The sequence below is a fragment of the Hippocampus zosterae genome, chromosome 15 (assembly GCF_025434085.1).
Source record: "Hippocampus zosterae strain Florida chromosome 15, ASM2543408v3, whole genome shotgun sequence".
Taxonomy (NCBI): domain Eukaryota; kingdom Metazoa; phylum Chordata; class Actinopteri; order Syngnathiformes; family Syngnathidae; genus Hippocampus; species Hippocampus zosterae.
Window position 1 is genome coordinate 16,913,624 of NC_067465.1, and position 13,160 is coordinate 16,926,783.

The following is a 13,160-nucleotide window of genomic DNA, read 5'->3' on the forward strand; positions in this document are numbered from 1 at the left end:
TAAAATTGGTAAAAATAAAACATACAAAATGTTTGTAGTTTGTCGTTACCTGCTCTCTTATTACACATGCATGCAGTTTATGCTGTAAAATAATTGAAAAAATGCTTTTAAAAAAGTTGTTTTCTAGACTTGGAAGGGATTAGAATTTTTTTACATCGATTCTAGTAGGAAACAGTGTTTCGGTTTTCGAACAATTCGATTTTCGAACAGCCTTCTGGAACGGATTATGGTCGAAAATCCGAGGTTTGGTTGTAATAAGATTTTTCTAATATTTAACAGTAAATTAGTGATTAAAAAATACAATTGTATTCATGTCATAACAATAATTATCATAATTATATGTTGTCTGTTATTTGGTGATAAAACGCATCCTCATTGTCACTACTGCTACAGACAAAACTAACGAAAGTTAATGATGACAATTAGAAATGGCGCTGTGTAACCAGGTAAAGTTTCACAAGAGTACATGCAATGTTTTCTACAGTGTTGCCATGTATCACAGTGCAGGTATGGAGGCTCTTTTGAGTGGTACGGCCCCCCAAAAAAAGTGAAATATATATATTTTTTAAATCACTGAAGTAAGTGTTCCAACTGTGCATGTTACAATGGCTTCCGTTCCTTTTTTTTTTCCTTTCATCCAGTCCAGTACAGTTGTGAAATATGATTTAACTTTCAGGTACTATACATTTGTATTTAATCTTATAGCACTTTTTTTTAACATTCATTGAGGCAACATTTTTATTTCAGCGTTTTGTGCATTAGATTTTTAATTGAATCACTACTTGAGCAGTTTTTTTTTGCCATAGAGGAAACTTAATGTGGGCGGCCCGGTAGTCCAGTGGTTAGCACGTCGGCTTCACAGTGTGGAGGTGCCGGGTTCGATTCTAGCTCCGGCCTCCCTGTGTGGAGTTTGCATGTTCTCCCCGGGTCTGCGTGGGTTTTCTCCGGGTGCTCTGGTTTCCTCCCACATTCCAAAAACATGCGTGGCAGGCTGATTGAACACTCCAAATTGTCCCTAGGTGTGAGTGTGAGTGTGGTTGGTTGTTCCTCTCTGTGTGTCCTGCGATTGGCTGGCAACCGATTCAGGGTGTCCCCCACCTACTACCCGGGGACAGCTGGGATAGGCTCCAGCATCCCCCGCCACCCTAGTGAGGATCAAGCGGTTCGGAAGATGAATGAATGAAACTTAATGTGTGCGTGCAGGTTGCTATTTTCATCCTTGCGCTGAGCGCGCGGATGACGGATTGACATGGCGGCGAAAAAAAACATCGAAAGGCGTTTTACTTGCGTCATGGGGATGCCAGTCGGATTTTTCATACGAATCATCCCTAGAAGGGCGTATCGCTAAGCTCTCGTGCGATGTGCACACAAAACACTAAAGAGATTCAACGGGAGGCACAATTCCGAGGCACGTATTAAAGTTGGTCATTTGACCTAAAGGCTAATCACTGTGAAATATATTATGAAACAGTCTTAGTTATTCTATCATTTTCTAGTTGTAGACATGGTAACTTTATGAATAAAACATTTGTCATAAGGTGTAGTGATAACTGTCGGTAAGGCCTAACGATGACGTGAGGTAGATTCTTTGGTCAAACTGATAGTAGATAACACAGTGCGTCGTCTTGGGGTTGCAAAGTGGACATCAAGCCATATCAATACGATAAGACTATATATTGTCATAAAGTCTTTTTTTAAAGTTTCATCTTTTAATCATTCAATTCCTATTACATGCTTTTGTATTAATAAAGGGGGTGAGTAGCCATTGATATTATGTTTATTTATATAAATACATACACACACATACAATCATGTTAACAGTGTCAGGTTTATTTGTGGTCCATGCTATATAGCCAGAACTGAAGTATTGTATTTCTGATGGCCATAGTATTTCATAGTAATTGATATATTAATGATTACCACTAAGTTAATCTTTGCCGTGTGAGACTGGAACCCAAAATTAGTTACTGTGGTTTCCGATTAGGTGATCCAACGGAACCGAAAAATGGTTCCTGTGAATTTCTGAAATCCTCAGGCCTGGCATTGATTTTCAATTCTATCCGAAAAATGAAATGGCGTGTTCACATTGACTTGCATTTGCTCTGCTCACTTGGCGCTTTTTAACTGATACAACCATTTGCACAGTGGTCCTTGTATCAATATTACAGCAACACTTAATGAGGCTTTACTTAAGTTTATATCCAAAATGTATATTTTGATATTGAGGTTTGCTGTAGTACGACAGTGGTTTTCTTACATACTGTACTTGTCAAAAAAAAAAAAAGTTTTTTTCAGATTCAGTTTCTCCTCTTTATACAATACTGCTTTATCACCAAGCTCAGAGTTTCCCCGACAGTATGGATTTACACCAGTTTCGCAATGGATTGCATTAGGCTTCTGTCGGAATAGATTGAAGGGCTTTATTGTTTGTTTTCCAGGACGAAAACATGAAACACTTTCATAATGCAGTTTGCCGATTCATAAATATGAATTGCCAGGACAATGTTACATCGTATTTGACTACCAGTGTCAATTTTATAGTGCGATAACGCTGTTAGGCACATTGTATGCCATCACATTTCCAAGCAATTTATTTTGTGACATTTGTCACGACGAGCCTTACTTGAGACAGTGCAGAGGTCCTGGTGGAGTGACGCGGGCGACGCTGGCTGTGTTTACAGTGCTGAGCTGAACTTCAGAGATGTAAAGTGTAACAGAGGAGGACTGCAGTCTGGTCTTCACCACTTCCAGAGGACACGTCAAAATAGCACCCACTGTACCCCCACATCTGTCAAGAAACCCAAGAGACGACGTTGAGTGTGGAAATCATGGTAAGACAAAGCAGGACAATGGTGGGGGAGCTACGGTGAAATGAACATTTTGTATTAGCAATCACCTACTTAGAACAACCGACAAATGGAAGATAGCACAACTTTTAGTTGATTAGGAACACAGATTAACAGAAACTAATTCTAACGGAACAACATTTGATTATTTGATGATTTGTATTGTTGTTTATCTGCATATTATATAAGACACGAAATGAGTTTGGTAAACTGGTGATCGGGTTGCGCTGACCTTCACTGAACCCATTAGTAAGAAGTAAACTATGTCCTGAAACAAAACTTAAACCATGGATCTCAGTAACATATTTGTATTCCAACAACTCTCTATTAACCTGGCTCATCCTTACTCGTTCACTCTGCTAGCACAAAATGACGACTGAATTGACGGGAAACCTGGAATATGCTTTAAATCAGGTCATGTGAATAAAAAAAGGTATTGTGCGCTGACTTTCTACCGCCTTTATTACCGATTTGTCTTACTGTTTATTGTGCATGTTGAATTGCTCCATGTACAGCACTTTGTATGTAGCGATGGCTGTTTAAAAGTACTCTATAAATACTGTTGACTTGACTTTTATCCTGTTGGCAGGCAGCAAGAGTGCACACTCTTCATCGTAGCACCAGCTATATTTACCGTTCACTGGGCGACCCACATTCATGCGAAGGCAATGTTGACCCTTAGCCTAGTTTTCAGAGCACTGTTGACTGCTGCATGTGCAGGGACCGTGAGCTCACTTGTAAAAGGAAAAAAACGGGATTCTGCTTTTACCTCAAGCTACATTTCCTTGTGAGGGGTCTCCCGAGGTGCTTCGTCAACAAATGGCTCTCTCTGAATTCCAATGGGTTTGTGTGCAAATGAGAGCAAAAGAAAAGAATAGTCACAGCACTTGGGGAAAGAGGAACCTGCCTTTGTCATTGCTTTTAGGGAAGGGTCGTCAGACCCGTCTGCAGAAAATCGAAGGAATTATTTGTTTAACTGTCTTTATATCGTCTTCCTTTACCAAGATTTTGCATGGAAATATAGAATGTGAGGCAGGGAGAGAGACAGAATTATAAATATCAAATGTAGTAAACCTGCCAACCCCCCCCCCCCCCCCCGGCCCCCAAGAAAAATACACTGCACAACTCCCATTCAAGATAACCACACAACACCTTTCAGAGGATAAGCCTAATACGTTTTGATTTTTCGTTTACGCCGGAAGTGCGGCCATTTAAAGAAACAAAAGTCAGTCAAATCACTCTCATTTTTTTCTGTATTGGACTGTAAAAAGTGAACTCCACGCAAAATTGCTAAGTAGTAGCATGCTTACTGTATATAATACAAAGTAGTAAAGTAGTAATAGTTGAGCAATTATTGCGCTACAACGTGGTTTAAAAGCCTAATATCGCGGAGGTCAAGAGATGTTCTTTAACTTACCCCCCAGCGAACAAATAGCATGATTACTGTATATAATACAAAGTACCGGTAATCTTAATAGTTGAGCAATTATTGCGCTACAACGTGGTTTAAAAGCCTAATATCGCGGAGGTCAAGAGATGTTCTTTAACTTACCCCCCAGCGAACAAATGAACCAGTGTGTCCCTTTGGCTCATTATTTAGCATACTCTGCTAGGCAGCAAAAGTCCGGGATGCGGCAGAGGAGCAAAAAATGAAAATACAATTTAAAAAATAATAGTAAATACTGGTTGCTGTGCCCTGTGTCTTCTCGCAAATATATGTTTGCCGTCGTGGGGATGCCCACGTCGATTGGACACAACGACGACGGTTGCTGATGATGACCCAGCGGCGGGCGAGGCGATTTGCACCCCACTCAGGGCCCTCTGCTTCGATGTCGCCTTTCTCAGCGCTCGCTCGCTAGCGTCTTCTTACTAAATCATAGAAAATGGCGCGAACCACCGCGAGCGTCTTCGTTTGAGAGCAAATGTCCTCTACTACAGACGTTTATATGTAACATGCACTCGTTCGTCTGGATTGTGTCCTTTGCTTCGTTCGCTGCGGCAGACAGTGGGCAAACCTCACACTCTTAACTCAACTTTCATAGGCTGAGAAACACGGGCGGGGATTGGTCAATTGGACGCGGACGTCAGGTCTGTCACGCCCTGATCACGCATTGTTCACATGCTCAACAATTAAATTATTAAACCAATGGGAAAGCTTTTGATCATATCTTAAAGGCAGATATACATTTTTAATTTGACGCACTGCTATTTTAACAATCATTTAGAAATAATTTCTTTGGAAAATCAGCTGATTTTGAAGTGTGGCAACAGTCGCTTCACCTAACCACTGTACTGTATTGGAAACCAAACTGCTCGTTTTCAAACTGAGCTGCCCGGATCCAGGAGGTCCGTAAACTATAGCTTGAGGGTCGACAAATTAATTTGTAGTCAACCATCAGGCCTGTTCGGAATGTCAAATCTCAAACATGTCCTTCCTTTCCTCGCCATGAGTGCACAGTTTTTCAGTCTCTCTTTTTTTAATATACATGTATTGCCATCTTGCTTTTTACCCGGTCGTCCAGTGGTTAGCACGTTGTGCAGAAGTTGTGTATATAAAGCTCTATGCTAAGAGCGAAAGGGACATGGATTCCCTGATCCACACAACCAGGATATAAAGCAGCGACATCGGGATGTCATTCGGGCTTGAGAAATGTAGTCGGATGGTGACTAAGAGAGGAAAGGTAGTCCGCACTGAAGAGGTCTCACTCCTTGAAGGAACAATAGCAGACATCGAGGACAGCTACAAGTACCTCGGTATACCACAAGCCAATGGCAACCTCAAACTGGCAACAAGGAAAGCGGCTACGGCCAAATACCTCCAGTGAGTGAGGCAAGTCCTAGGAAGCCAGCTCAATGGCAAGAATAAGACCCGGGCAATAAACAGCTATGCCCTGCCAGTGATCATATACCCTGCAGAAATAATAAGGTGGCCAAAGGAAGAGATTCTGACCACGGACGTTAAGACCCGAAAGCTCCTAACGATGCATGGATAGTTCCATCCCAAATCCAGCACCCTGAGACTATACGCAAGCCGAAAGGAAGGAGGCCGGGGACTAGTGAGTGTGAGAGACACTGTCCAGGATGAAACATCCAAACTCCATGAATACATCAAGGAGAAGGCTCCAAAGGATGACGTACTCAGAGAATGTCTCAGACAATGGGGAACAGAGGATGAGGCGCTGGAAGAGGGACCATCATGGGAGGACAAGCCCCTACATGGGATGTACCACCGGACCATAACTGAAGTGGCTGATCTCAAGAAGTCCTATCAGTGGTTAGAGAGGGCTGGCCTTAAGAACAGCACAGAGGTCCTCATCCTGGCTGCTCAGGAGCAGGCCCTGAGCACCAGAGCCATTGAGGCCCAGATATACCAGACAAGGCCCAAGGTGTAGGTTGTGCAAAGAGGCACCTGAGACGATCCAACACATAACTGCAGGGTGTAAGATGCTGGCAGGGAAAGCCCACATCGAACGCCATAACCAGGTGGTTGGCATAGTCTACCGAAACATCTGTGCGGAGTATGGACTGGAAACCCCAAGGTCAAAATGGGAAACACCTCCGAAGGTGGTGGAGAATGACAGAGCGAAGACCTTGTGGGACTTCCAGATCCAGACTGACAAGATGGTAATGGCGAACCAACCAGATATCGTGATCACGGATAAATGGCAGAGGAAAGCCGTTGTACAGGATGTAGCGGTCCCAAGTGATGGAAACATCAGAAAGAAGGAACACGAGAAACTCGAGAAATACCAAGGGCTCAGAGAGGAGCTGGAGACAGCCTGGAAGGTAAAGGTGACAGTCGTGCCCGTGGTGGTCGGAGCACCCGGGGCAGTGACCCCCAAACTAGATGAGTGGTTGCAACAGATCCCGGGAACAACATCGGACATCTCAGTCCAGAAATGTGCAGTGCTGGGAACAGCAAGGATACTGCGCAGAACCCTCAAGCTTCCTGGCCTCTGGTAGAGGACCCGAGCTGAATGTGGACGGACACCACCCGAGGGGTGAGAAGAGGATTTCATTCATTCATTCATTCATTCATTCATTCATTCATTCATTCATTCATTCATTCATTCATTCATTCATTCATTCATCTTCCGAACCGCTTGATCCTCAATAGAGTCGCGGGGGGTGCTGGAGCCTATCCCAGCTGTCTTCGGGCAGTAGGCGGGGGACACCCTGAATCGGTTGCCAGCCAACACTCACACCTAGGGACAATTTTGAGTGTTCAATCAGCCTGCCACGCATGTTTTTGGAATGTGGGAGGAAACCGGAACACCCGGAGAAAACCCACGCAGGCCCGGGGAGAACATGCAAATCGAACCCGGTACCTCTGCACTGTGAAGCCGACGTGCTAACCACTGAACTACCGGGCCGCAGACGAGGATTTCTTTTTTTTAAATATATGTATGTATGTAGATACTGTATATTTTGGCTGCCACCTTCGTGTGTGGAGTTGGCATGTATTCCACGTGCCCGCATGGGTTTTCTTTGGTCAAAGTAATCCATAATAGGCTCCCGCTCACCCGCCACGCTACTCATGTTGAGATAGAGAAAATGGATGGATGGATGAATAGATAGACGGATGCTATGTCGTGTCATTTTTTAAAAGTACACACTTTACATATCGGCACTGGTGTACTGATGAAACAAAAATAATTCACTTGTTGTAGGATCAAATTTATTTTCACTGAATTGCCCTTCAATGGCAATGTAATTTCACGAGTTACGCTAACCAGTCACATCAGCTGAGAGACTCGCGCTCAGAATAGTTAGTTGCTGATTCAATAATGCCACTGAATAGATCCACAGTTTTGTAATTGACAGCAGAGTATCGCAAGTTGGAGTCATGTGCACGTTTTCAGCATTCACATTCTATCGTGCCATCTATTAAATTACAAATGTCATGGTAGTCTTACGATCCAAAACTTTTGATTGAACGCTGAAATTTGTGTATTTGAAAGGTGGCCACAATTAAGGTTGAGTCTCCATTTGCGCCTTGAATGAAGTACAGTATAAAGTGTCTACTATGACTTTGTGATGTCATATCTAACTCTACAGGCAACTGTAGTGTAAGAGATGCAGCAGTCATGTTGGGGCACCCAAAACGGATTTACTACCTTGAATTGCTTCGCATGGGAACTCTTTTCAAGATCACAAGACTGAGCTGCAGCAAGTGAATTATACAGTTATTGAAAACCGAGCATTGTGAATAACTTGTGCAATCAGTCTGCCTTTTTTCCAAATGTCCAAAGCTACAAGTGACTCATGATCTTCCTGTTAATCTCTGTGATATTTCAGACGACCCCAATATCCAGTCCAATGCACCAGAAAAAAATGTTTGATCCATGCATGTCACGCATTTCACTCCTGTAATATGAAGCTTCAGCCACCAACTTGTGACGAGAAAAACAATTTTTAAGTACCTGTAAATGCAACAGCAGCAGACCACCCGAAAGGAACCTGCATTTTTGGGTTGTAGGCATACTGTAGCTAGCTAGCTGCTATAAATGCACAGTGCGATTACGTTGGCTAATCGTTGACGCAAACAAATCCGCTTGCATTAAGTGAACGGCGTACATTATTTGGGCTTTGTTGTAGCCATGCCCACCTCAAAACAATTTATCCCTTTATCTCAAGAAATGAGTACCACTCATTTCTCAGATTTTGTATAAGATTTCAGCAATTGTCTTCAAACATGCATAAGGTATTTAGAGACAAATCTTTGTTTCACCGAACAGGGTGTTAAGTCATTTGTGGAAACTGTGGTGCTGACAAATATCTGCAGCATTAGGCAAGGAGCAAGACTGCGACGGACAGTGGCAAACAATGATAAAATGGTTGAATATATCAATTTTTTGTCAAGCAAAACGTTTGTGGTTATATCATTTGAAATAGGACATCACAAAAATGGCACTAATTATAGTGGACATTGTAAAGTTATACCTTCTGTTGTAAATACTATGTACTTGATTTGAAAATGCCTTGCGTGTACACGTGCCCTTCAGTCATGATAAAGTCCACTAACACATGTCTCATGATATTCTCCAGAGAGGTGGTATCTCGTGATTCCTGTTGAACTTTGACCAAACAGAGGAGTGGGGCAGCAAAACGCAAACACGCGTGCATGTGATGATGTGTGTCTACAGTATGGGCATGGGACATGTGCACTATAGCGCTGCTCTTTATCAGTGTTTGGGTACAAAGGGAATCAGGGCTGCTCCCTGATCAGGGCTGCAACTAACTATTCTGCAAGGCATACAATGAGGTCAAGGCAGATGGGACGAAAATAGACCCTGTTCAACTTACTGGTTTGCAAACTTTGAACACAGAGTATGACCCTAGTAAATGCTTAGCTCTTCAGGAACCACCACAATGACTACCATTACAATCCTGGCTCGAACCGTGTACACCGGGTCACCATCGACGACCCGCGGAGGAGGGGGCGGAGTGGGAGAAGGAGCCAAGGGACTGGAGGTCACTGGTTTGAGCAGGGAGACGTGGAAAACGGGGTGAACCCTCATGGAGGCCGGTAGCCGGAGCTTGACCGCGACGGGGCTGATGACGGACTCGACCTCGAAAGGTCCGGTGAATCGGGGCCCCAGCTTAGCAGACGTGCCGGCCAGGAGAAGGTCCCTCGTCGCCAGCCACACCTTTTGTCCCACCATGTATGTAGGTGCCGGGCGCCGACGACGATCCGCGATCTGCCGGTTCCGGGTCGCCGTGCGGGATAGTGCAGCCCGGGCCTCCTTCCACACGCGATGGGCCCGTTTGAGGTGGTGCTGCACCAAAGGGACCTCCACTTGTCCCTCCTGGGACGGGAACAGCGGCGGCTGGTACTCGTAGGCTGACATGAAGGGGGACCTACCAGTGGCTGAAGAGACGAGGGTGTTGTGCGCGTACTCCACCCAAGGTAAGTGGTCGGCCCAGGAGGAGGGACGGTGGAGACACACACAGCGGAGGGCCGCCCAGATCCTGGTTGGCACGTTCAGCTTGACCATTGGATTGGGGGTGATATCCCGAGGACAGACTTGCCGTGGCCCAGAGGGACCAGCAGAACCGCTTCCAGACACGGGACACGAACTGGGGCGCCCGGTCCGAGACAATGTCCATCGGGATGCCATGGAGACGGAAGATGTGCTTGACAAGGAGGTCGGCGGTCTCCAGCGCAGACGGCAACCTGGACAGAGGCACAAAATGGGCGGCCTTGGAAAATCGGTCCACGATCATGAGGACGACGGTCCGCCCACGGGATGGAGGAAGGCCCGTAACGAAGTCCAGGGCGATGTGGGACCAAGGTCGAGGAGGGATGGGCAACGGCTGGACCAGCCCCGCCAGGGGCCGATGTGAGGACTTGCCGCAAGCGCAGGAGGAGCAGGCACTGATGTAATCCACCACATCCTTCCGGAGCTCCGGCCACCAGAACCGCTGGGTAATGAGTTGCACAGTCCGGTTCACCCCAGGATGGCATGCCACCTTGGACCCGTGCCCCCACTGCAACACCTCCGAACGTAGCGGTGGGGGCACGAACAGCTTCCCCGTGGGACATTCCGTCGGAACTTGGACCCCATCCAGAGCTGCTTGGATGCGCTGCTCAATCTCCCATCTCAACGCCCCCACGATGCACTGGGCCGGGAGAATGGCCTACGGAGTCCGGTCCCTTTCTGCGGGGTCGTGGAGACGGGAAAGGGCGTCGGGCTTGGTGTTTTTGGACCCAGGGGAGTAGGTGAGGATGAAGTCGAACCGGGTGAGGAACAGGGCCCACCGGGCCTAACGGGCATTCAGTCGTTTGGCGAAATGGAGGTATTCAAGATTCTTATGGTCTGTGTACACGGTGAAGGGCTCCTTCGCCCCCTCGAGCCAGTGTCGCCATTCCTGTAAGGCGGCGACTACGGTCAGCAGTTCACGGTTGCCCACGTCGTAGTTCGATTCGGCAGCACTGAGTCGACGAGAGAAAAAGGCGCAGGGGTGCAGCTTCTGGTCGACCGGGGAACGCTGGGACAGCACCGCCCCCACCCCTGAATCCGAGGCGTCCACCTCTACAACGAACGGGAAATCAGGGTCAGGATGTTGCAATACGGGGGGACTGGTAAATGCCGCCTTCAGGGTCTTAAATGCCGCGTACGCAGCTGGGTCCCATCTGAAAGGGACTTTAACGGACGTCAATCGGGTCAACGCGAGCGCCTTTTGGCTGTGACCGCGAATGAAACGTCTATAGAAGTTGGCAAACCCCAAAAAGCGCTGTAATTCCTTCCGGGTAGTTGGAATCGGCCAGTTCGTTACTGCCTGCGTCTTGTTGGGGTCTGCTCTTAACTTGCCCTGTTCAATAATAAACCTCAGGAAAGAGATGACGGGTACATGAAATTCACATTTCTCTGCCTTGACGAAGAGCCGACTAATAGACGTTGTAACACCAGTCGGACATGTTGCTGGTGTTCATGTAGCGACCGGGAGAAAATTAAAATGTCATCAAGGTAGACGAAACAAAAAATGTTTAGCTGTCCCTTAACACTTCGTTGATAAGACTTTGGAATACGGCGGGAGCGTTTGTCAGCCCGAAAGGCATAACTAAATATTCAAAGTGACCAAGTGGAGTCTTAAAAGCCGTCTTCCATTCGTCCCCCTCCCGGATGCGGACCAAATGATAAGCACTGGGTAAATCTAGTTTCGAAAATATTATGGCCGTTTGTAAAGGGGCGAAGGCGGAGTCCAACAATGGCAGCGGATACTTATTTTTTATCGTGATGTCGTTCAGACCTCGATAATCCACACACGGTCGCAGGGATTTGTCCTTTTTTCCCACAAAGAAAAACCCCGCACCTAACGGTGATCGCGATGGCCTAATTAGACCTGCAGCGAGCGAGCTGTTTATGTATTCCGTCAGCGCCTCGCGCTCGGGTTGGGACACCTGATACAGCCGTGAGGTTGGCAACTGAGCGCCCGCCTGCAGGTCTATGGCGCAATCGTAGGGGCGGTGCGGGGGCAAAGAGCGTGCGCGATCCTCGCTGAATACCTTACGAAGGTCATGATAGCAATCTGGCACTCCATCAAGGCAGATAGTTTCGGGGGGTTCGTCACTGGCACGTTCATGCTCCCCTAAACATTGTTTATAACAGTACCGGCTCCAACTGTCTATTGCCGGACGCTCCCAGGAAATCACGGGGTTGTGAGTCTTGAGCCAGGGCAAACCGAGAATAACCGGAGCATTTCGAGACCGCATTAAATAAAACCGTCGATGCTCGACATGGTTACCGGATAGTTGGAGTTTTAGTGGTTCCGTTCTTTGCGTTACTACCGCCAGGAGGCGCCCATCGAGATCACAAACACGCTTCTTATCGACCAATTCCTCGATAAAACAACCCAATTCAGTCGCGAGGTTAGTGTCCATCAATCATCAGCCCCCGAGTCTATCAGGGCCCTAACCCGCAGCGACCGGGACCCCCCCAAATATCTCCCCTTCGAGTTCTAGTCTCTTAGGGTGCCCCGGCCGGGAGTCGACTCGCCGAGGCTCGGGAGGCTCTGCGCGGGGTCGTGACTCACAGTACTCAGGACATGAAGAGAACGAAGACTCCGGACGGCTGGGAGCAGCGTGAGGACCTTGTTGGGACGCTGTCAGACACAGCCCGATCGTTGAATCGGGGCCTTCTCCCCTTCGATCCAACGTCTTTTACACCAAGCTGCATCGGTTCCTCCGCGGTGGCCATGTTCCGGGATCGAGGGAGGTCTCCGGGCCCTGCTGCCCGAAGCGCCCCATGGTGTTCCTCGCGGGACGTGGCATGACGGAACGGGAACCGATCACCTCCGCGCTCCCGGTTTCTCTCTCTCAGGCGGTTGTTCGTCAGGAGGGTGAGCTCGATTAACCCTTCCAGGTCGGCACTGTTGTCGCGGGTTGCTAGTTCGTCCTTGAGCTGGGTGGTTAAACCGCGACGAAACAGTCCACACAGCGCCCAATCATCGTAGCCACTCTGGGCGGCCAAAGTCCGGAACTCGATCGAGTAGTCCGCCACCGATCGCCTCCCCTGGTGGAGTGCAAGTAACCTCTCTGCCCCCGCACGGGATGGTGGAACACCCGGCGAAACGCTGTTACGAAGTCGTGGAACGAAGACCGGAGGCTTGGCTTCGCTTCACTCGTCGCCATCGCCCATGACGCTGCTGTCACTAGGCTCATAACATAGGCCACTTTCGCGGCGTCATTAGTGTAGACGGACGGTTGCTGGTCGAATATGAGTGAGCACTTGTGGAGAAAGTGCCCACACTGCCCGTGCTCACCCCCGTAACGTGGGGGGTGTGGAAGTGACGGCTCCCTCATCATTGTGA

The 13,160-nt window shown here is 47.4% G+C and overlaps 2 protein-coding genes and 1 long non-coding RNA gene across 3 annotated transcripts in view; 1 reads left to right on the plus strand and 2 right to left on the minus strand.

Annotated features, from left to right (window-relative positions):
- nmnat3 (nicotinamide nucleotide adenylyltransferase 3) overlaps window positions 1–3,369 on the minus strand; it is a 266,385-nt gene extending 263,016 nt beyond the window's left edge. The window contains exon 1 of the mRNA XM_052088567.1: window positions 3,365–3,369. The gene's annotated coding sequence lies outside the window, so the exon portion shown is untranslated. The remainder of the gene's footprint in view (window positions 1–3,364) is intronic.
- slc25a36a (solute carrier family 25 member 36a) overlaps window positions 1–4,875 on the minus strand; it is a 31,317-nt gene extending 26,442 nt beyond the window's left edge. Inside the window, exons 1-2 of the mRNA XM_052088554.1 lie at window positions 4,399–4,875; window positions 2,624–2,788 (exon numbers count right to left, since the gene is read on the minus strand). Coding sequence (XP_051944514.1) covers window positions 2,624–2,788; window positions 4,399–4,439 — 206 coding nt within the window. The 5' untranslated portion in view covers window positions 4,440–4,875. The remainder of the gene's footprint in view (window positions 1–2,623; window positions 2,789–4,398) is intronic.
- Window positions 1–13,160, plus strand: part of LOC127616808 (uncharacterized) — a 121,420-nt gene that overhangs the window by 72,234 nt on the left and 36,026 nt on the right. The window lies entirely within an intron of this gene.